The sequence below is a fragment of the Amblyomma mixtum genome, chromosome 6, assembly GCF_055824585.1.
Source record: "Amblyomma mixtum isolate Tamu chromosome 6, ASM5582458v1, whole genome shotgun sequence".
Classification (NCBI taxonomy): domain Eukaryota; kingdom Metazoa; phylum Arthropoda; class Arachnida; order Ixodida; family Ixodidae; genus Amblyomma; species Amblyomma mixtum.
In genome coordinates this window covers 141,713,387-141,737,573 of record NC_143017.1, presented here as the reverse complement: position 1 = coordinate 141,737,573, position 24,187 = coordinate 141,713,387, and the positions used below count along the sequence as shown (strand labels likewise).

At 47.3% G+C, this 24,187-nt stretch overlaps 1 protein-coding gene across 3 annotated transcripts in view; it reads left to right on the top strand.

Moving 5' to 3' along the window:
- Nucleotides 1-24,187, top strand: part of LOC149340647 (facilitated trehalose transporter Tret1-like) — a 68,493-nt gene that overhangs the window by 32,241 nt on the left and 12,065 nt on the right. The window contains exon 1 of one of the 3 annotated variants that reach the window (XM_089549478.1): nt 17,950-18,310. The exons of the other annotated variants lie outside the window; for them this stretch is intronic. Coding sequence (XP_089405604.1) covers nt 18,169-18,310 — 142 coding nt within the window. The 5' untranslated portion in view covers nt 17,950-18,168. Of the gene's footprint in view, nt 1-17,949; nt 18,311-24,187 lie in introns of those variants that run through there. 3 annotated transcript variants of the gene reach the window in all.

Here is a 24,187-nt window from a genome sequence, read left to right as displayed (position 1 = left end):
CAAAGGCGTCTACCATGCTATAGCACTAGGATCAGGCTGAGAAATTTCGACCTTCCTAATCATCAAGCTCAATGTCATACCGTGAACACTTTCGCATTTCACTTTCGCCAAATGCTCTCAGCGCGGCAAAGAATCCGATTCGGTCATGCGTTTAGCACCACAATACCTTACCTAATCAGCTGCTGCATGCAGTACCAACAGTGGGCAGTATTTGAATTGCTCGGAAAGCAGGCGGCATTACCGACTTCCCAGATGACTGTGAAGCTTTCCTGAGCAAGAGCAATAAAACACCATTTTGGAATAAACAGAAGTGCAGTGCTTAGTTTTGTGATAACCGCAAACAAGCTCATACAAGGCAATTCGAGCTTAAGAGGGTTTGCATCAACATTTTGCGAAGCCATGTCGTAACAACGCCGGAGAGGGATGTTTTTGTCCGATAGGCAGAATTAGTTTCTGTCATTTTCTTTTTGGCCGTCAAGCATCTTGATGCAAAGACATCTTAGAGACAGCTGTCTGAAATACTTCTAATTATATATCTTACAGACAAAACATTGCTTTATGCTTCTCTTGATCATGGTTACTTTTAAGGCGGAAGCCTTTAATGTCTCATCGTTGTAAGCAGCAGTTGTCGACAGAAAATGTCACGCTTTTCAATTGGTGGAAACGGTCGTGACGTCACAGTGCGCGAATTTCAAACGGGGCCAATTGTACTTTGCCTAGTAACCATGCAACCAATTGAAGGGATCGTATAGTGATGCTCCAATTAAGTGGGACTGAACTTAGTTAATTGCTTAATTACCCAATTAGCCTAGTTATCTGTACGTCAGGCCATATAAATAAATAAAACCGATTAAGAAATTGGTCGAGCTCAGGAATCGAACCCCGGTCTTCGGCGTGAGAGACGAGCATGCTATCCACTCCGCCATGCCAGCTCGATGGTTTGAAATGAACAAAGGCGCGTCTAGTGAATAAGGTGTCTTCACTCACTCTCATCCTCCTCCATTCCCTTCCCGGGAGGTTTAGGTGTCCACCGACAAATGAGAGACAGATACATTTCCTTTCCTCAAAAACCAATTTACCGACGAGCGAGGCGTAGAACCGAATGGGCGATGGCGTTCTATGGACTCCTTGGCAGCGTTGCAAGACGCTGTCGCGTTCCACTGTTAGGGGTATCAGTGACCACACTTAAGGTCAAAAAAGTGCCCCCCTGAATTTTGTGAGACAGTTACTGCGTAATTTCCTGTCCTCAAATACAATTTTCATTTTCTTCATTACGGCTCCTCTTTATCTATCTTCTTTCACTCCCACTTCCTCCCTTCCTCTACGGTGCGGTTCGGGTGTCCACCGAGATGACAGAGAATTACTGCGCCATTTCCTTTCCTCAAAAAGCTTTGCGTTCAAAGGGCAAGGCATCGCGCTGAACGGGTGGTGTTCCGTGGACTCCCTGGCAGCGCTACAACGCGCTGTCGCGTGCCACCCTAAAGGCGAAGCTTACGCGTAATTAATTAGCAGTTAATTAGTATTCAGGCATTAATCAGTAATTAACCATTAATTAGTGATTTGTCATCACTTACTAATTAGTACTCAATTATATGTGACGCCACCGGTGCCACAGAAACAGCGAAGGTGGTGCGGAAAACGCTTCCGCCTCTACCCACTTTAGACAGTCAAAGTGCCCCCTGAATTGTTCTGTCTACCCCCCCCCCCCCCCCCCCCACTCCCCAAATAAGATCTCTGCATTCGTTTCTAATGCAACAGTGTGGATATTGCCGATATACACTCCAAGCGATTTTTCGTCATTTCGAAATCAACAACGACCTTTGCTGGAGAGGACGTTTGGTCAAGCGAGAAGGCTGACTGCCAGACGAGGCAGTCCTGTGGAGATTTCAAGGACAAAGTATTTAAACCTCCAAATCAAACTGAAGAACAAAAGCATAAACGATAATATTTTTTATCTGAATTATTTACTCCCCGCTAACTCTCTTGTGCGCTGTACGAGTAAGTGCTCTGCTCTGAAGGCATGTTTGCTGCTCAGGCATTGTAGCCTTTTGCAATCGAAGTTGACGAGAGTGCACAACTAATTAAGAAAGAAACGGGACAAAGATTTTCCTGAACATGAACCCTGTCACACTTCGCACGGTGGCCAAAACTGTTGCTTCAAAAAAGGCTTAGTGACATGGGAGCAATCGGCAGCTGATGTGGGTTAGGTGTTTCCTTTTCAAAGGGTCATATGCAACCGACTTTGAAGCACGCCCATGTAATGTATGGCTTCGCAGGCCTCCGTGGGCACCAAGGCTCTCAAGAAGTCAGTACAAAAGTTATCAGTATGAAGATGCTATATCATCCGCACTTCATTTCCCAGAATCAAACCTATCTCCTGGAAAGTTCTGACAAAGAGAGGTCATGTAGCGTCGTTGTCAAAAATATACAGCCCAAAGGGTTCGCTTCTAAGCCGTGCAGCAGAGCTTTTTAGCACATCTGACAGTCCTAAGCTTTCGAGTTTAGAGGACGCAAGTTCCTTGCGCCTTCGTTAGATTAGAATCCACGAGTATGGAAAAGGAGCCACCCTGCAGGGCTCAGAAGGAGACCCTCGGGCTGCATACTTTTGACAAAGAATGTACTCAGCAAGCAGCATTCAGCATATTCAGAGTGGTTATTGTTCTAAATGATATTTAACAGCACCCATTTAATTTTTATAAAATACCACGTGACAGCTTACCCGCCGGCGAAATTGCTAGCTTAACCGGCAGTGAAGCTTTCGGATATCTGTACATAAGAGAGAGAGAGGGATAAAGAGGAAGAGGGAAGGGGTAGTTTCCTGTCAAATGCTCAGAAACAGGAAAAGCGAATTCTTTAGCGCGATTAGTAAGATAAAAGCGAGAAACAAGCCTAATTTTGCACGCAAGGTTGTTTCCAATATCTGCTTCTTGCCTGCGGGCTTGTTAGCAATGACCAGCCTAGGACACTAGGTAACGTTGTGCTACACTGGCTACCTGTATATCTGGCTACACTCCACCATACCGGTTCCGCACAGTCCAAACTAAGTTCGAGCTCATGACTGCTCTGTTCAGAAAACTTTCAGGTTATAGATCCCTCTTCTCCTTCGTGCATCCTCTTACGACAGAACCTATTCGTGAGCGTCGCGGTAAGGGGGAAGATATTTTTCAGCCATGCCTTCCTCTTCCCGCTGTGAAGGGGAATGTAGTGTCTCTCTCCAAACTTACAGTAATATGTTCAACCGACACGACGCTGGCGGGCTCGCATTGAGAACGTCGCTACTGTTGGAAAATCATCATCATCAGCCTGACCACGCCCACTGCAGGGCAAAGGCCTCTCCCATGTCTCTCCAATAAACCCTGTTCTTTGCCAGTTGCGGCCACCGTATTCCCGCAAATTTCTTAATCTCATCCGCCCACCGAACTTTCTGCCGCCCCCCGCTACGCTTTCCTTCTCTTGGAATCCACTCCGTTGCCTTTAAGGACCAGCGATTATCTTGCCTTCGCATTACGTCCTCTTCATTTAAACTGTAGATATAATTAACGCGCGTTTGTTCTCTCGCCCACTCCGCCCGCTTCCGATGTGCATGATAAAAAATAAACCAAGTGGGAGAAACTAATCCGGAGCACACCACAACGGCGTCTCTTTAAGTCCTAGACCGTGGCACGGCTCTGGTGTTTGACGAGTGCTGCAGCTACTGCGTTTTTTCTTTTCTCATAATAAAGTTTAAATTTTAACAGTATCGTGTTAAAGGCCCAGTTACAAAAAAAATCCGGTGTCGGCGTTGTCGGCGTTGTGAGCGAAAAATCACGAGCATGACCCTGGCAGGTGGTGCCAAGAGAGCAACCTAGGAGGCAAGTGAGCCATCTATGTCACGCGGGCTTGGGGCCCCATTCTGCCCATAGGATTGGGAGCAAACTGCCCTCCGTGGCAAGTGAGAGTTAAATTAAAGATTGGTCGCTCGGGATAGCAACGTGGGTCGCACAGGGCCCAAAGCTGGGAGGACCTACCATCACAGGGCAATGGAGCATCGCTTAGCCGCTGCACCACTGCTCCAGGAGGGGTATGAGGACTCCCAGGGATCTATGAATGTAAAGTAGAGAATGACCTTCAGCTTGTATGGGAATTAACCCATTACGCTATCGCGTCCTATCCTAAGGTGGAGCTTAAATGTCCTCCCCAATTTTTTTCAACCTTTGTGTGTCTTGTAAACTTGCAGGTTTTTGTCAGTGGAGATCGTCGCAGCCGATATGATGATGACTGTGATGACAAACCTTAGTGTCCAAACGAGCAAGGTAAATCAGTGCTGTTTAAGCAAACACGGCTCAGAAATTTTTGCTCACGGGTCTACCTGAGGCACAAGTCAGTGACACCGTAGATTATTGAACTGAAACAAAAAGAAGGCTGGGTGAGAAGTACAAGCCGATCAGAGGTTACGCGAGCTGACGATACGCACAGCGGCGAGCAAGCTTCACAACCGAGTCGCTGCGCGGCGCATCCAGGTGTTGTAACCGCCGCCTGACGAGCGTGGCGTTCCGTACAGCCCCCACGTCACCCCCACGCGCCACGGCGGCCTGAACCAGTTCAAACCCGTTTAGACTGGACTTGGTGGCGTGCGCTCGGCCCAGAGCGCGATCATCGCCTCGTCGCCACGCGTGTTTATCGCTCGCATCAGTCGCATCGGCAAGGAAAGCCGAGAGCTATGAAATACTGTCCGCGTGCACAACCGCTCTGTCAGTGTTTGTGCCGCAATCCAGTAGTTAGTGCACTGTCGGCGTGACTGCGTGCGATTGCACTTTTCTCTCCATATCTCGGCGTTTCCTTCAGTTTTTTTTTTTTTTCCTCCTCCTTGGAGCAGCTACTGATCAAGTAGCAATCGCTACGCGACTACCGCCGCGAGATAGATGTAGATACCCGGCCTGCGCTCGTGGCAGGGTCGGAAAGGCTGCTGATATCAGCGGACCTTTCGAGAGCGCGCCATCCGCCGCCCGTCACCCGACGGTTGCTATTTGAAACGGAAGTCAAGGCTGCTCGCGTTCTTTGTGACATCCGAGACTGCACGTACATGTTTGGGTTTTGCAGTTTGTGGCGCAAACTTTTACGTTTTTAAGGCGCAAATTTTTAAGGCAAATTTTTAAGGTTTTAGGTTGATTTCACCTTAACCACAACAAGGAACCATTTCCTTCCGATGGCTCCCTTTTTGGCGCGAAAAACACCCCGAAAACAGCTCTGTTTATTAAGCTTCAATTTGCTTACGCTTGAAAACCCTCAATATGACTTTTACACGCCGGCGTCGACATACTACGCTATTATGAATCGATCTTCCTTCTGGTGAGCTGTGCCTCACACCTTCTTGTTCAGATGTTTGCCTTCTCTCCAGCCCCTGACATCCTCTGGCGGCCATTTCTGTCAGCTACTTGCCCTCAAGCTATAAATTCTAAAACAAATGGAACATATATCCGCGATTTTAGACGCCATTTATGAACACCTACAGTCCTATTTGAGCTCCAGCCGCAGCATTTTGCTATGGCAAGACTGCTGCCCGCGGCTAGGTCTTGTGCTGTGACCTCTCCCGCCCTCTTCGGCGTGCGCTTCATTTTTCACTGCCCTGTACTTCACCTCTGGGAAAGTCACGTGCGCTGAATTTGAATTCGGCGCGTGAGCCTTGCCCGAGCAGTACTCCACGGGTGGAGCCTCGCGAACTTCTGTTTATTTTTTTCTTTCTCTTGATACTTCATTAGAATGCAAAGCAACAATAGCACGTGGTCTTTACATGATTTTTCTTCATCTCATATTATTACTCCTTTAAGTGTAGGCGGGCCATTTGCACTGCTCATGCACAATCAAGCTTTGCACAGTGTTAACTTGTAATTCTAAAGTTGGAATGTTAAAGATGATCCTCGGGATATCCTTAAATTTACTCTGTAGATCTTCAGACAAAGCAAGACACATGGGCTAGTCCCGTAATCTCGCAGTTGTATTTTACTTATTAAGCTCATAGTATGCTTCAATCAGTTCGTGCTGTCATATCATATAGGAAGACTAATGGCCTGCGCAAGACATTTGGGCCCCCACCGTGGATGGCCTGCGGAAGCGAGTCGCGGAATGCGGAGCACTAAGGCATCGGCTTATCCATCCACTTTGATTTAAAACTGAGAGAGCACCTGTAGCTCAACTACTGATCACAGCGGATGCAACGACAAATATGCACACAATCCAATTATGAGGGGAGTTCAATGGAAAGGTATGATTTTGATTGCTCGAAACAGGCGCCAAACAGGGAAGTCTGTCCGAGAAGAATAGTCTAAAAAACTATTGCACGAAACACTGCAGAACAAGTGAGAGTCCCAGTGTCTTAAAATGAAAAAGTATCAATATGTCACCGCAAAACCACTTTTTTGTACGAGTATGTGTGCTCTGGCACATTATCTCCTCTTACAAAAAAATATTGCACCAAAAACGGTAGGAAAAATGCTGCCCCCGAGCGCTATTCTTTTGTTTTTCGAAACAACGTTACAGTTGTTCCAATACGCGTAGATTCTCTCTTTCTCATGGTTGAAAGAAAAACCAGTGACCATAATTACCGCCTTTTTGTGCTTTGATTGAGAAGTGGCATCATAAAACCTGCAACCATTTTTTTACTTGTTTAGGATCTATCTTCATGTTTCGCCGTTTCTCGTGAATGCTGCATCCACATCCAATTCCGCACCAATGTAATCGGAGTAATATTTTTCAGAAAACCTTGTTTACAGTGACATTTCCAACAAAGTCTTGTTTTCACTTAGTAGCGATTTCAAAACACCCACTAGAATATCGTGCGTTATCGGCTACCCGAACACTTTTCCAGCTCGCATAGTACCACTTTATTGGATGTACTAAACCACGCATTCGCGACAGCATTTCAGCTGGTCGCTTGTGAAACCTTGTAGTAGAAACTAGTTGATGCAATATTGTAGTAGTCTTTCTAAGCGTGAAGGGCATGATGATGTTGACTGCAACAAATAACATGCAAAAACCGCTTTCCAAAAGGAGTGCGGTCCCTGTTGCTTAACGCAGTCTTTGTTGTAGCCCTTGCTTCCTGCCTTATCGGTTTGCTGCATTTGGAGTCCCAGCTAAGCTAGCGAGGGCTTATCGTGAGTGGTTGTTGCCTACAGGAAGGCAAATCTATTTTGGTCGAAGAACTGCGTGCTCAGCCGGGAGTCACGCGACGGGCTTGGATTCTGCTGACTGAAACGCCGCCCGGATAACACCACCGTTGTAAGGTCCTAAGACTTAGCGAGGACGAACTAGTTTGGGCTCTAGATATTTCTTGGTTTTTCTGCTTCCCACCAGCGGAGAATGATTTTCAAAGTAAATTTTTCAAAGAAATTCTTAGGAAAAAATTGTTCCGAGAGGTTTTTTATATTTCACGCTAATTTGTTTCAACAGTCACACGACATTTGATACTGGAAAGGGGAACCAGGTGTTATCATAGATTCAGCATAACACGGAGTTTAAAATAGAAACCAGCCATGACATCTTAGTCGCTTTGCCTCAGTTCCTCAGCAGCCCGAGGCTGTGGGACAGAATCCCGCCAGCTGCGAACGCCTTTCGTTGGAAATTAAATGTATAAACGACGGTGTGCTATATTATGACCGTACATGTTAGAACTCCGGATGGCCCAGATTAATCCCGAGCCCATAACTACGGTATCCTTATAGTCCAGGTGCAACAAAGAGATACCAAAAGCCCCCAAACTACCACTGCTACTACTACATAATTGATGCCACTTTGAAGTATTCATAGATTATGGCATATGAATATAAGAAAATCAACAAAATGTGTAAGTAGCGGCCGTTACAAAAAGAAACAGCAGCATAGTATCAACGGCTCCAAAGCACAGAACAGCTGGTTATACAGTTTATCAATAGCATAAAATATATTTGAGAACACCACATTATTTTACTATTATACAAGGTAGCCAAACATACGTGGAGTCTAACGTGGCAGCCATAATTTAATGAGCAGTTCCTAAAACTGCAGTCAAGTGGCTAAAAGAACAAGAACGGGGTCGATCGCATATGGAATGTTCTTTCAGATCAAGAATGGCAATATGTCAATATCCCTCAAGAGAAGTATGTAACAGCTGTATCTAGGCGGTACACACCTATGGGGCAGAAACGCGGAGGCTAACGAAGAGGGTTTAGCTTAAGTTTAGGACAACGCAGCGAGCGACAGAAAGAAAAATGATAGGTACATGTAACGTGAAGAGGGCAGAGTGGGTCAGGGAACGAACATGAGTTAATGACATTCTATAGTCTAAATGAGGAGAAAAAACTTGCTTTGGCAGGGAATGCAATGCCAAGGCAAGATAACCGATGATCCGTACGGGTAACAGACTGGATTTCATGAGAAGGCAAGGGTACCAGGGAGCAGCAGAAAGTTATGTGGGCGGATGATATTAAAAAGTGTGCGGGGAGGGTGGCCACAGCTGGCGCAGGACAGGGACAGGGTTGGTGAGCGCAGTCAGGCTGGTGATGATGATGATGATGAATTGCGATATTTTCATCATCGTCACCACACGGAACTTGGTTGCATGCTAATAAACTATCCATAATGTGCGAATATTGTTTTATGTGTGGCGGAACAATCAACTTGATGTAGAAAGCAGGTGATGGTGAAGAACGTGCGTACCAATAAAATGATTTCAACAAAAATATGGCGAAATGATTGTTGGCGCTACGTAAGGCAGAACAACTAATAGAGATGCATGCTCTCCCAAAAAACTATTTCGTATACTCTCTTCGGCCAGCACACCATTGTGTCGTCTAGCAACGAGTTTCCTCCATTTAACCACCATAGTCTGGCACATGTTCGCTGTAAGCCTGATTGTAGATTACAATGTCTTGCAAAATGCAATAGCCAGTTCCAACACCATATGCGCATTTAATCTCCAACCTATATTTTTGAGTCACTCTTAATTACAGGGAATGGCAGTGAACCCCCCAAATCCCCAGGAAATGTCAGCATCCTGATTCCAAGCCCGCCATTCTTTCATTGCTAATATTACAACAGGTATATACCGTGTTTACTCGCATAATGCTCGCACTCGCATAATGCTCGCACCCCCCACATTGCCTATCGAAAATTGGAATTTTTTTTTCCTCGCATAATCATCGCATCCCCAACATCACTCGACAGAACTAAGGAAAAGTGCATGCACTATCAAAATATAGCATTACCAAACTAATGATAAAAGGACTAACAGATACAAAGGAGCGGATGACCCAGCTACAGCCTCAGACAACTACAGCTCATATAGGAAAGAAAATGATTACTTCAAAGCAAAGCGGAATCTTTGGGCTACATAAAAACATTCAAGAGAGCGAGAAGGCGAGAAGGTGTTTCGTCAGTTTTGTTCCGCTGGTACCGCGGCACGTTCTCCCGAGTTCCGCGCATAGTTCTGCCATTTTGCGAAGACTTTCGTAGGCCTCGCTCAGTGCGTGCTACTTTTGTCGCCGTGCTCTCGGTGCCGCTTCGCCATGGGGCGATACGCAAGCTACACCGCTGCCTTTATGCTAAAAGCTGTCGAGTACGCTTTGGAGCACGGCAACCGCGCTGCCAGCAGACACTTCGGAGTCAACGAGTTTTGTGTCCGCTACTGGAGACGGCAGCACGACAAGCTCAAGGCAACCAGCAAGACTCGGCGTGCCTTCCGTGGTCCGAAGACGGGAAAGTTTCCTGGGGTTGAAACTGCACTCCTGGACTACATTAAGGCTCTACGGGCGGATGGTTGCGCCGTGTCAATAGAGCTGATGCGGAACCAGGCGCGCGTAATTGCAAGGAAAGAAGGCATCTCGGCGCAAGATTTCCGGGCAAGTAACGGGTGGGCCACGCGGTTAATGCGGCGCAATGGACTTTCGCTCAGGAGGCGGACGACGCTTTGCCAGCGGCTACCTGCAGCCTATGAAGACAAGATTGTGGACTTCCATCGCTTCATGATACGCATTCGGCAGGAAAAAAACTTCTTGCTCTCCCATATCGGAAACGCGGACCAAACGCCCCTCAATTTTGATATGCCGAGCAGCACTACAGTGGAGCAGACAGGTGCGCGGTCTGTGCACATAAGGACGACTGGTGCCGAAAAACAACGATGCACGGTCATGCTAGGCGTGACTGCGGACGGGCGGAAGCTGCCACCATATGTGATTTTTAAGCGGAAAACCCTGCCAAAAGGAAAGCTGCCCTCCGGAATACACATGCGGGTGCAAGAGAAAGGTTGGATGACGGCAGAATTGATGATCGACTGGTTGAAGACGGTGTGGGCACGGCAACCGGGAGCACTTCTTTGTCCGTCGCTTCTCGTTCTTGATAGCTTCCGCGCTCACCTCATGGACTCTGTTCGCGCGAAGTTGACGGAATTGCGTACGGACATCGCAGTAATACCAGGTGGCCTCACATCGATGCTGCAGCCTCTGGACGTGTCTTTGAACAAGGCGTTCAAAGATAACGTTCGGAGGCTGTATGCAGAATGGATGGCCGAAGGCCAACACGCTCTTACGCCGGGTGGCAAGATAAAGAGGCCATCTGTGGAGCTGCTGTGCAGCTGGGTAGCAGATGCATGGAGCATGATTGGCGCTGACGTGGTCGTGAAGAGTTTCAAGAAAACTGGCATTTCCAACGCCCTGGACGCGACAGAAGACCACTTGGTGTGGGACGAAGATGAAGAGGGTGAAGCTGAGGAAGCCGACGAAGCAGCGACCAGCGATAGCGATGGCAATGTCGACGTGGACTCCGCGGACTCTGAGTGATGGTGATGTTGCGGGCGGCCAGCCTTCGCAAATAAAGTGTTTCTGCAGCTAGTGTTTGTCGTCTCTGTGGTTTTATTACAAACGTAAGTCCTGCTTGCAATTGAAGTTTTGGTTAAATTTACAATAGCTGGCTTGAGAACCCCGGTTCACAGCCTATTTACATTTGCTTTCAGCACTCCAAAGCATTGTTCAAAAATTTTCCCCGCGTAATTATCGCACCCCCTAACTTCGCACCGATTTTCTGCGAAAAAAAGTGCGAGGATTATGCGAGTAAATACGGTATATGTCATTATGCAATATATATTATCTTTACATAACGGATATAACAAGCCTAAAGTGGAGTTTTATATAAGACAGAGACCTGGCGCTGTAATTTTTACTGCTATGCGAATTCAATCAGGTCATCTATTCTGATTTAATGTCCTGCTCTCGCAATTTCCACAAGAACGATGTGGGCCCTGCCTACTCAAGCCTGATAGCAGGTTTAACGGATAAGCGCTTTCTCGGCCACTGACTCTATGGGTTTGTTTACGGCGTGCACCAGAGAATTCCATTCATAAGTGTCCGATAAAGTGAAGTGTACCCTGGAGCTGTTATCTTCCCGCGGGAAGGCTGTGATATTTCAATATACGATTCCCGCAGCACATTTCCAAACAAATTTCAATGAGGCTTTGAATCGGAAAGCGTTACATGGCACGAATAGGACCAGTCACAATACACCACCCGTAAAGTTTTGTGCTCGAGCGTGTCGGCAAGGTATTTTTCGTTGATACTGAAGTTAACAACCCATGGGCTGAGAGATATGATTGTTCTTTCTTTGGACAAAGCCACTGTCGTACGACGAACACATAAGTGGTATATGCATAATTAACTTCATTCCGGTCTATGGTTTATGAAGGTTTAACTTCCCAAAGTGACTCAGGCTATGAGTGACGCCGTAGTGAAGGGCTCCGGAAAATTTCGACCACCTGGGGTTCTTCAACGTGCACTGACATCGCAAATTACACAGGGCCCTAGAATTTCGCCTCCATTGAAAATCGACCGCCGCGGCCGGGATCGAACCCGCGTCTTTGGGTCAGCAGCCGAGTGCCATAGCCACTGTGCCGCCGCGGCGGCTACTTCATCCCGGGTGGACCAGATTAAGCTGCATGTCATTCTCGAAATACCATGGCTTCAGATGAAAATGCCCCAGCTCTTTAAACTTTGTTTTGTCCTTTTTCTACACTGACAGCGCTCAGTGGTGTAAGCCGCGTTTTGAAGTAAATTCGTTGTTTTTCACCAGTGTTCGAGACTAATCGCTTTAAGCAGCGTAATAGACGAGGGGAAAATGGCAACACAACACGGTCCTAACTGTCAAGTTGGAAATTTAATCAGGAAACGGCAACTAGGCATCTTGAAAACAAAAACCCCCCAATGATAAACCTAGGCACGCATACAGGCAAGTCCGGCCAAAGAAGGCTTCCGCCTGGACCCCACTGTCACATCAAAGCGGCGACGCTAGCATTGCATGCCGGAAGACTGTTTCACTTATATGCAGGTTTATTGATGGTTTCGGAACACACGCCTTTATTCTGAGCCAAAAAGACCACAATCGGCATGCAAGATTCTTGATCGCTGCATTGAAATATAGCCTGGCTAAGGTGGGGTTTTCTTATAGTCGAAACCACATGCTTCGTTCACTGTGCATTTAGAGAATTACTAAAGTGGTATACGTTATGGGGTTATAATAGGGGAGATAAATACGTTCTCCCCGTTTAACCGCGGCTGACACAGTTCAAAACCGCCCGGACCCCACCCCGTGGTCGCGTACGCTACCGAGCGCACGGCAACCACGGCGGGCCTTGCTCTGCGGGAACAAAGGAACGACACACTGGCTGACACAAACAAGGCATTTATTGCTATAACAACAATAACGCCAGCTAGCAACAAAATACACTGAGGAATCGAGGATGAGGAACCGACTCACCAGCACGGTTACGAGCGAACGTTCGCCCACGGTAGGGCAAGAGGGAAGCTCCGAGGCCAGACGGGACGAGCTGAGGGGAACATGTTTCCACACGAGGTCGCCCGCGGCGAGAGCGGAGCTTTGCGCGTGAACGTCCACACGCTTCCTCGGTCCCGAGCTAAAGAGCAGGGTTGCCGTTAGGAATTTTTCAAAAAGAGCCAGAACTGAAGCTAAAAGTAGCCAAAAGTAGCTACGCAAGCTGATCTTGGCGCCAAATTTGTAGCCAAGTAGAAAAGAACCATTATTATAAGCCACTTTTATTAATGAACAAGAAATAATATCATTTTGAATCAACACAAAAACACAGAGTAAATAAAGAACACGGAATTTTAGGCCTCTTTCTCGGCCTTTTTCCATTCTTCTCGAAACGTGCGCTTTGCTCTTGGGTCTTATCCCATGGTAGACGCCGGTGTCGGCAAGCCGAAGGCACAAAAACAGGAGCTTTGTCGCCTTGCGGTACACAAGTGTTATTTCACCGGTACCGTGCTGCTCGTTCCTCTCCTGGTGTCATGCCGTTCACACGGCTGCACCTGAACGCATGGTTTCGGATGCATGATCCTAACGGAGAAAGTACTCTAGATGAGCGTTATTTTCTCCAGATGGAGCGCAGCGTCCGCGCGGCCTTTTGCTTCGCCGTGCACTTGAATTAGCGTTATTTTCTCCAGATGCCGCGCAACGTCCTTGAAAATAATTGTTGTTCTTTGTTCTTGCTTACTATTGTATATGGAATTGCAAAAGAAAAGGCTAGTAAATGCGCCAAAATAGAAGTTCAAAGTAGCCAGAGAGTAGCCAAGGAGCCAACGTGAAATTTTCACAGCCAGACGGGGTCGAAAAGTAGCCAATTTGGCGCAAAGTAGCCACCAACGGCAACCCTGCTAAAGAGACCCCCGTCGCTCCCCGCTCGCGCGCAGCAAAACGCCGTTCTTGGCGCTGGTGTCGCTGCGACGCGAGCGCCCCCCCCCCCCCCCCCTTTCCTGTTAGTTAAACACAACTAAGGGGAGTGCGTTGCGGGAAAGCGAACGCAGGGGACGAAGGCGTCCCCACAACGTGCGGACGAGAAAAAAGGAACAGTTCACCATAAATGTGCTTTAACAACTTCATTTGACGGGACCAGTAGAAAACCTGCTTTTTCTCAACGGAACGACGTGTCAAGGCGTCCTCAATTTACGGACGTGTCATGTTACGGTTTATCTGCACTAATTACTGTGTCGTACCTACAGTGCGCATTCTCGAGTTATTCGAAACCCGCACAGCTTGCAATTCTCGGTACCGGTTTAATACTTGCATTTGTAGCCACTTATTGACGGTTCCTGGGCAATGCTAAGGTTGTCTGTAGTTAGTAATTGAATGCTAAAAAAAAAATGTGCAGCGCGAAAAAATAAGAAGCTTATGGCCTTTCATGGGGACAGTAGCTTATTTTGTGGAACGTACATAGAAGCAATCACTTCTATCAAAGTTCTTTACATGCTTTGCATGGGTACATCGTGGCGATGCGAAGCGTGCTTCCCTTCCAGTTGCATGCTGTTTAGCTTCCGGCTAAGGCACACGATCTCTCTCAAAAGTTACGTTTTCAGTGAATTCTGTATTCTCGAAATCCGCTGCGGCAGCTGCTGAAAGAAACACGAAGCGAGGGCTTAATACGAATCGTTACGCAAGACGTTGTCCGACGATCTATCGCAGTATGTCGTAGAAACGATGGTGTTGATTGCGTTCTTCGTCGACGTATCTCTCTCGTTCGGCGGCCACTACGCTTTCCTCAGTGCATCACAATAACAGTTCTTACGAGGGAACTGCGCATGATGACCAGTGTTCGTCCTAGTGTCCCTTGTCTAAAATGCACCGATGAGTTTTCCATCGCCGCTAATTTTAAGCTGTTGCAATGGAGTAAGCCACCAAAGATTATCAAATTGCCTTAAAATCCCCTTTACCTGGAATGACTCAGTGCACATATTATTTTCTTTGAAAGATGCTGCACCACACATCCCGCTTAATTCCTTTGCATCATCACCTAGTCCATGCATAACCGCATACACTGACTTTCCAGTTGCGTTAATACATGTACGAATCGTAAGGGACCTGAAGTAGCCACTTGTTTTAAGTTTCTTTTCGTTCGCAGCTCCGCTAATCGAAATTACGCCTGTGAATCGGGAAATGTGTGATAGTGATAGCGATACATATATACACATCTGAGCATCGTTGTTGCTCGGCTATGATCACGTTTTATGGAATGTGTGAGCCCGCTTCTCTTTTTTGCTCTGTAATGCATTGAAAGTTTGTTTGATTTGTAACGTGTTCATTTTTTTTTTCTCCCGTTGCACTGTACTGCAAACTGTACATGGAAGCTGGGGCCTCGTCAGGCACTACAGCCTTTTGCCTCAGCTCCCTCTTTCTTGAAAAAGGAAGAAATAAAATCTTGAAATCTTGAAATATAAACAGCTCAAAAAAGGCCGACTAAAACAAGCGTGGTTTTGTCTATTTGTTTGCGTCATCCTCTCCGCAGCGTTTTTCTTTGCCTGCTTTTATTTCATCTTCCGACACGCCCCCAAATCGACGTCAAACAAAGACGGCGACTGACAGCCTGACGCAACGGATTCCTCGAGCTTGAGTGATCGCGCACCGCTGACGCGCGTCGCAGTTTTTGACTATAGCGGAGTCCACTACCCTCGCGAGCGACGCAGAGCTCTTCGGAAGCAGATAGACAGGGGGCAGGAAAGATGCTGTCATGGAGGCAGGCTCTGTACGCGTTTCGTCAGACAAAGACCTCGTGCGCATGAAAGCATGTGCTCTCCTCCGTCACAACCAAGACGCACTTGCCGGCTTCGTCCGCACGTCTCTAATGTGTACGATTACTTGAGAGAACGAGAGGCAGAATCGAGGAAGGCCAGAAATGTTAACCATGCTGCAATATCTGTCGTAAGAAGCGCACTAAGAAGAGAAACCTCTCCGTAGAGGATAAGTGTAGTGATAGCCAGGAGAAGGGGAGAAAAATTAATATGTATGTCTGTTGCTGATAAGTAAAAAAAAAAGCTAACCGCCACATTCACTGATGCATATCATGTTTTTTTTTAATTAACGCGGGAAAGTCAACAAGAGAAGGCAAACATCGACCGCACAGAGAGAAGCAACAACTCTCTTTGGATCTCAAGAAGCGTTCAGTGAAGATTCCACATTTTTTGAGAAAAAGTGCATACGCTCTCCAGGAATCAAGAGTCTTTCATTCCTTGAAGGCAAATTCTAAATAGTTTCAGGAAGGCCATGCGAGACCGCAACGCACTCAGTACTGAGAGAATGTTCTGCAAGTTCTCGAGCAGTTTGCAGGAAGCATGTTGAAAAAAAAAAATACCACGCCGCGTATAAGCCCGATCGCAGTGGTGGTAACCATGCGCCCAGCGAGAACAAAGCATGAAGAATGTAGGACCCGGCCCCTATACAGCGCCATGCTATTGTGGCTGCGACTGGCGCAACGTGGGAAGGAACGTGCTAGTCAGTGCCGTAACCGTAACCCGACGACGAACTGAATCGCTTCGCGCACAACGCACCGAGTGCACGCAGCGGAGAAAAGGTTACGCGACAGCTTGGCAACCGGCAGTTCTGTGAAACCAGGCACCGCGTGTGTCATCGGCAGGGACCCGTGCACGACATCCGCTGAAATTGATATCATACTACGACAAGCGCGGTGCCACTGCACTTCGCTGTATTTCTTCTCGACGACAAAAGAAGAGAGATGAGATGATGTGCGTGTCACAACCCGTGAGCGGATGGATAGCACTCCGCAAAACAGTCGCTGCATTACAAATGCATTCTGCCGCTGTTTGAGCTCAGGGACGGCAAGCTGGCAGAAGTAGGAGGTTTCAGTATGAGCACGTGCCCGCAAATACAGCTGCTGCATGCGCTTTCACGGATATTACTCGGGAACAGACTCTGCAAACGGCGGCAGTGAAGCATTCCTGTTGCTAGCACCGCTGATAAAAAAAAGTGTAACGCATAACGAATCCGTATCATACCTTACGGCTATAAGGCTGTAAAAGAAAGTAAAGCCGAAGGACCGTTACAAAACTCTTCAAGAAGCAGATGCTTTTATTTTGCACCATTAACATAACGAAATCTTCTTGATACGACTCATGTAAACTGCAGTGATGCAATTATTGTTGCTCTTGTTGATGTCGTTATTCTTCCGGTCAACCTCCCTGCCTTTCCTCTTCTTCCTCCTCCTCCTTGCTACAGATGTGTCGTTTTCGTTATGTAAGCAAAGGACTTGGTATTGATAGAATTACCCGCAAAAAATAGCACCTGCCGAAGCGCTTGGCACTGAAGAAGTCCATGTCAGCGAAATTATGCGCGAGTGCATTGTGCGCTCAGGACGTTGGCATTGTCCGCAGCGTTTAGTACAATGATACCGGACTTATTAGCCATAACATTTCTCACGGATAGTTTATCTGAAGCTACGAACCCGCTGCTTCCTCACAAGACATGGCGAAGAAGCCGGTACGCTTGGAATGCTGCAAATTATAAAGACAATCAAAGCGTCAGCCAGAGCACGTAGGCTGCATCGTCCCAGACAAGCGAACTCTGACTCCATTCTCACGTCCTCGCGAGTTCAAAATCCGGCGCGCGGCGCGCCTCCGGACAGGAACCCTTTCAGGGTCGGCGCAGAAATCGTCGACCCAGCCACGCGCCGCTCCGCCACCTCCTCCGCCGCGCACGGCTTATCCCCACAGCGCGCGCCTTCCGAGCCGAGCGCTTCGTGCCAGCATTTGCCTTCCCCACGCTCTCCGTAAAACGACGCGCAGCTGCGGCTCTCGAGTCGCGAGTCGAGCCACCGCACCTCCGCTGCAGGCTACAGTTCTGGAGCGGTAGTTGCACAATTCCCCACTCACGTCACAGGGAGTGGTGTGAGGTACGGCCAAGGATGGGTGTGAGAGTGGCGAGGGGGAAAAGAAGGAGAGATGAAACGAGAGAAAGAGCGAACGAACGCCGGAGAACGCAGGCACTGCTTACGCAAGGGAGAAGCGCAGGCTATGTACGCATCAGCTGTTTTAAGTTCCCTGCCCTTCCCTTGCCTCTCTCTTTTTTCTTCTACCTCTCCCCTTCTCTGCTCCCATCCAGCGATGGATCACTCTCTCTCTCTTTAATCCTCTCAGCCCTCCCTTCGCACCTTCCCGCATGCTGCTTTTCCCTTCTAGTCTTCCTCCTCTCCCGCCAAACCTCCTTCTCTATCCTCCGCTGCCCCCGCCAGCGTCGTGGAACAGCATGGGGTCCGTGCGTCAGTGTCGGTCGCGTGGGTCGCTCGGCAGGTGCGCTCTCTACTTCTTCCCACTACACAGCCAGGCTCGAAGTCCCCCTTGCTGAAGTCGCGACGAACTATCGGAGTCAGCCATGAGGAGCCGCTATTTAGACGAGCTGACGCGTGCCGCTGATCGCAGTCTATCGCTGCTAATGCCTGCCACGGATTTCAAACCTGCTCGGGACGAACTCACCAACGGAGCAACGTACAAGTCTGCGATGATCGACGTGAAAAGTTAGACATCATTCCAGTCCTACTAGAATCTTAGACCGGGGAGCTTACGATAGGCTGCAGAGGTAGCACTGTCGAGTAGACCTGTTTCTTTACTTTCTTTTTAACTCTAGACAGCCTACAGAATTACGCATATTCATAGAGTTTGCTATCTCGACGTTACATAACATTTAGTTGCCGGGATGTATAATAGATTTTTAAGCATATCGTTTCGTGCTCACGTTTTTAAAGACGTGGGAGTGGTTAAAATTTTGCTGTAATTTACAGAAAGTGGGGTAGTTATAGGAGGCTCTCATAAAGCACAAGATTCAAAGACTGCCGATACGAAGGAGGCTGTAGCGGCTAGTGGAATGCGTACGATTCGTCCAGTCTTGTTTTACAACGGTCTGTTCTTGCTAATTCATACCTTCTTTTCAGCCACTCTCTTGCTGTGCGTATAAGGGACGTGTTGAACTGCTCAAAGACGCGTGAAGCTTGAGCAGCTCATGTTTAAGTTAAAAAACGAACCTTCAGAGTTTAGCTAACCATCGCGCCACGAACATCACTGAGTTATAATTAGGCTCAAGCTTCCACGTAGCCGCAGTGGGTTGAAAATTCAAACGCGAAACACAATACGAACCAGCTTTCAAAAGCTTGACTACGTGGAAGTATTCTATTATTGATTATGGTTTTTTGAAGAATTTAATTATTGATTATGACTTTTTTATGTTCTTTACGGCATGGTTTCTTACGTACACAGTTCTACGATTATGTTGGAATGCACGCAGCAAATTGATCCTTTGGTCTTTTGCTCTGATATAAAGCGAATCGAGTGTCAGCTTCACCGGAAGCCTTGACCTACGTTCTTAGTCGACGGAGTCAAGGAATGCAGCGGAGCTCATTCCTTGAAAACTGTCGTTTTCAGAACATGCGTGGCAGTTGAAAGCAAGGATAATTTTACTGCATTACTGCATTGTCTTTTCATCAAGTCGCGCGTCTGTTATGACGCCGAGAGCTTTAATTAAGACAACTGCTCACGCAAACCTATAATCGCTGTCAGAGTTAGGCACCTAAGGAACTAGATGCACCTTGCAGATGTAATGGCTATTTTGTTACGCTTGTCTGCCTTCAGTTTTCCTTTCGGTGTCGATTCTCCGGCGAGTTGAACGAGTTGTATCTTACCGATGTCTATGTTAAATATATATAAAGCAGTGGTGCGACTAAGCTTTAGGGACTGAAGAAAAGCAAATAAACAGTTGCTCCGCTGATGTTGTCAACTCTTTCCAAGCGGTGAGCATTAATTACGTGCTCCCGACTTCATTGGGGCAACAAAACCTTAAACAAAAGCAAAACCTAAACAAAACGTTCTCGGAGAATAGTCGCTTAAACCGCGCGAAATTAGGGAGTTTGAAAAATGCACGCACGCGCACACATAAAAAAAAACAGTCAACGATTCAGAAAACCCAGTGCAGCCCTTTGAAAGCGCACTTCGCTTTAAATAGACGAGCCAAGTGAGCTGCCACTCGCATTTAAACACCGGCGACAAGCCAAGAAACGCGTGCAGCCCGCCTGAGCCATTCTTTAAAATCCCACGGCAGAACCCTAGTTCAAACTGAAGTTCGAGGGCATTAGAAGCGAACCATGGGCGAAGATAATTGACATTTTACAAAGTGCAGATTGCCTGTCCCGTCAGGCCTTCCCTTTGTATTTTCTTTTGAGATTCAACTAGTCGGGCCGCAAGTTTTTCTTTTAAATTATTTCGTCCATACCTCTTCTAGACTGCCTCATATTCTAAAACTCGTTAATCGAACTAGTGGGTTGCGTTTGTCGGGCCCAGTACAGGGAAATTGTTAGCATACCACGGGCACGACGTACGGTGAGAAATGGTGCAGCGAGTTTCAGTTTTAGTGTTTAGAGCTGCGGAACGACTGCAGTGCCATTGTCACTGTTAGTCTCACACTTGCTCGCCATTTTAACTGCTTATGCCATAACCATGCTGCACTCTATAAGTGGGCAGCGTAGTATTCGGCTCCTGTTACCAATTATTTCAAAAATAATAAAATAATTAGGCACGCGGTTAGAGGCAGCTCTGTCGCATGCCGTATTTGAGGACTCATCAGGTATCTTCGGCCATCCGAAATTCGCAGAAAGAAAGCCTAGCATGAAAAGTGCTACTAACAAATTCACCTAAGACAAGGCAAAAAAAAAAAAAGCACGAGCTGCAGTTCCTTTTTCTTCCAACATTCCAACTTTTAACCCAAAAAGGTAAAAATACTTTGAATATACAACAGACTTCATACCGGGTTCATACGTAGTGGGCTGGGGGTTTGACCCGTTCGGCACACCCCGTTAGGTCACAAAGGAAAAGCGCGATCGGCATTCACTGGAGAGGCTACGCAAGTGCAAACATTTAGCAGGAAGCTCGTACATGGGCCGTTCTACGCACAGGTTTATTGTCCCGTAAAAGAGTGAGTTTACTGCTTCGTGAGGGTACGCGCGCTTAAGAACGGAACTCAAGCTGCGAAAGGAAAGGAGGAACCGGAGGCAGTTTCGCTAGCATTTTATTCACCTCCAAATTGCTTACGTGACCTCCGGATAGCGTCAGCGTAAGCGCTATGCAACCCCTGACTCTTGTGTCTTCGAATTCAGATGAACGACTTCCATATCACGCAAGACGGCGGATAACGGCATCATGGCAGATAACGCTCGTAAACGCGTCAGCTTTTTGCCGCATGCTGATAAGCTGCTGTGGAACAGCTAAGTGGCCTGAGCGACATTGTAGCGTGACGTTGATAGCGAAAAGGTGCTTTTATATGAGCCTTTCAAAACACTTGTGAAGAGTTACAGTGAGAGTGTCGAATTCTTGAGAGTGAAGAACCGCAGGGAGCAGTTTAATGGCTGCAAAGTTTGTTTGTTGTTTAAGGCGAAAGCCTTTATGCCTCCTACTGTCGTGACCAAGACCTGCTAGCAAATGTGTCCGCGTTTCGGATGCATGCCTTATATGGGCATATGCCAATCAATAGCCAATCGATACTTAATCGGGTCGAATCGAAAGAGATCGGAACATGATATAAAGGGATTTCATGACTATATCATTGTACTTAATGACTAAATGGCTAATTGGTAATTATTAGTAGTAAAGAAGAGGGACTGTGCACTGCGCCTGTACCTCAACTAACACTAATTAGTCAGTGTACTAGTTAAGGTCACGTTAGGTATCACTAACCATACATTAACCGGTATCACTAAATGTACGTCATGCTTAACTATCATTAACCATCATTATTCGTTGGACGTTTTTAGACGTTTCATAGACATTGTGTCGAACATTCTAGAGAGTTCCATCACTTGACAGGTGAGTGACAGGATATGATGGATGGCATTAGAACAATGGTAAAGACCAATTAGCTTAATTCAGCTTTCTAGTCAAACCACATAAATAAATAAAACCGAGTAGAAAATTGGTCGAGTTGGGGAATCGAGCCAGGGTCTCCGGAGTGCGAGACGAGCCCGCTGACCACTCCGCCATGCCAGCTCGATGGTTTGGAATGAACAAAGGCGCGTCTAGCTAATACGGCGTCATCGTTCACTCCCATCTTCCTCCCTTCCCTTACGGTGAGGTTCAGGTGTCCACCGAGGTATGCGAGAGATATACATTTCCTTCTCTCAAAAACGAATTTACCGTCGAGCAAGGCGTAGACCCGAATGGGCGATGGTGTTCTGTGGACTCCCTGGCAGTGTTGCAAGTCGCTGTCGCGTTTCACTCTTAGAGGCGAAGCTTACCATCTTAACCACACATTAGTGAGACAAGCAGCAACACTGTGCTTAGGGCTTTCGCCTCACCGTACTTTAGGTCAACAAAGTGCCCCCCTGAAGTTTTGCTGGCACTATGCAGTTAATCAGAAAGAGACAGTTTGAGTACCGGACTTTCAATTTCAAGCTGCCACCACCATACCACTCTGATGGGTACATTCAACCGCTGAATCTTGTCACTAGTTTTGTTAGTTTTCTGTCTTTTTTTTATATATATAAATAAACTTTCAGGGGCTGAACTATAGAAGGGCTTGAGCACCTTTGGCGCTTTTTCTTATGGCTTCGGCACTTTCTTCCCACCACCGGTTTCTACACAAGTGTTTAAAACAAGGTGCAGTAATTGAGCCTTCCTAGTGTCACCGAAAACCTACGCAGTATTTATTGTTCGTGGGAGAGGGCTGAGACTTGGAAAGTGGAAAAAATGAACACCCGGAGACAACAACCGTGAACTAAGAAGCTTGAGGTCCGTAGCATTCCTTATGAGTCAAAGGAGGAATGCTCAGCCAAAGTATAATAGCGTTACTGTGCTGAATGAAGGGAGGGGGAGTGTCGTCTAGCCTTTCCATGTACAGAAAGTTCGAGATGCACACGAGCAGGCGCAAGTAGAAAAAGAAACGAACCTTGAATGACTAAGCAAACTGACAGGCAGGCATTCTATGTGCCCTCAGCCGCACTGAAAATGCTCATTGTGCCCCAATTCATATAAGCATTTAGAAGGAGAGAAGCTTAACACTACAGCTCACGCCCTTAGTCAAGTTACAACTGAAAAGCCTTCTATGCCTAACACAAAGCGAAAATCGCTGTCACTTAGCTATTTCGTTCATGTCTGATGGTCTTATGTGATAGCGATGAAGATCACTAAAACAGTAGCTAGAGAAGAGAAATGCAACTGAAGCACGTGATAAATATATCTCCTTTAGATAAAAAAACAAGTTCAAGTATCCCCTTATTAAACACACGTACGCAGAGCTCGCAGTGACGACACTAAGTAGGACACGCCATCTCCTGGCATCAAAACAAAGGAGTGTCATTGTTTGCTTGTTTTCGCTGCTGCTCTGAGGCCCACGTGGAATCGTGTACAGCTACGAAGCGAGGCGCGGCAAGTTAGAACCGTCATGATTCTAACTGCACTTTAAAATTCAAATTCTTTATTTATTCTTAAACTCACCTTGTGATACCGCAGTGGCAATGTTAATGCCTCATCGCATTTTTCTGCGTTATTTCTGTGCGTTAAAAATTCCTTCCTCACTAAAAAAGAGTGTGTCTATAAAGGGTTCATGCGATCTTAAAACACTTCTACACGCTCACGCCTTCAGCTCAGAGCCGCTGGTCCTTTAAGCGCTAAGGATGGAATTGAGTTACGAGCGTTCTATTCCAGTGACGTAGAGAGACGACACGACGTACTGTACAAAAATACGTCAGGAGGGTAGGAGAGAGCCCGACGGTTATCGTCAGCGCAACTACACACCTCGTGCACCGCGTAAGACAGCGACCGACGTTGAGAGAACACTCGAGCGTTACGCGCAACGGAGTCGGCTTTCGCAAGCGACCGGGAGCTCCCCGAACCCGCGCCGATGGTGGGAGCGACCGCGCTAGACGCAGAGGCGCGTGGCACCGTTCCAACTTGAAGCTCTTCCAACGAGAGGCCGGGCACGCGCACGTGCTGGCACGAAAGGAGGTTCCTGCCCCGAATTAAACTCCCGAGGGCCACGCGCAACCGGGGAGCCCAAGAGCACAATGCGAGGAGCGCCCCTTACCTGCGTCGTCACTTGGCTCATGCCGTGCTTTTGGTCTTAGCGCTCAGAAATGTGACAGCTGTCTCGAGAGTGCGTTTGTTTCAGTAACGATGAAGCCGTGGCTTCCAGCGCGTTAGTGGTGGACCCGCAGTAAAATGACAATTCCAGGATGGCGCCTTGAGAGGCCAGGTGCTGTTACGTAGTGTCGCACATTAACCCAAGCAGCGACCATGCTCTCTAGTCCATTGCTATAGCCCTGTGACCAGAGTAAACTGTAGACGTTTGGCTGGTCTGGATATGGAAGCACTGAAAACCCACGCTTCACTTCAGCATGGTCTGCGTCGCGTACGCG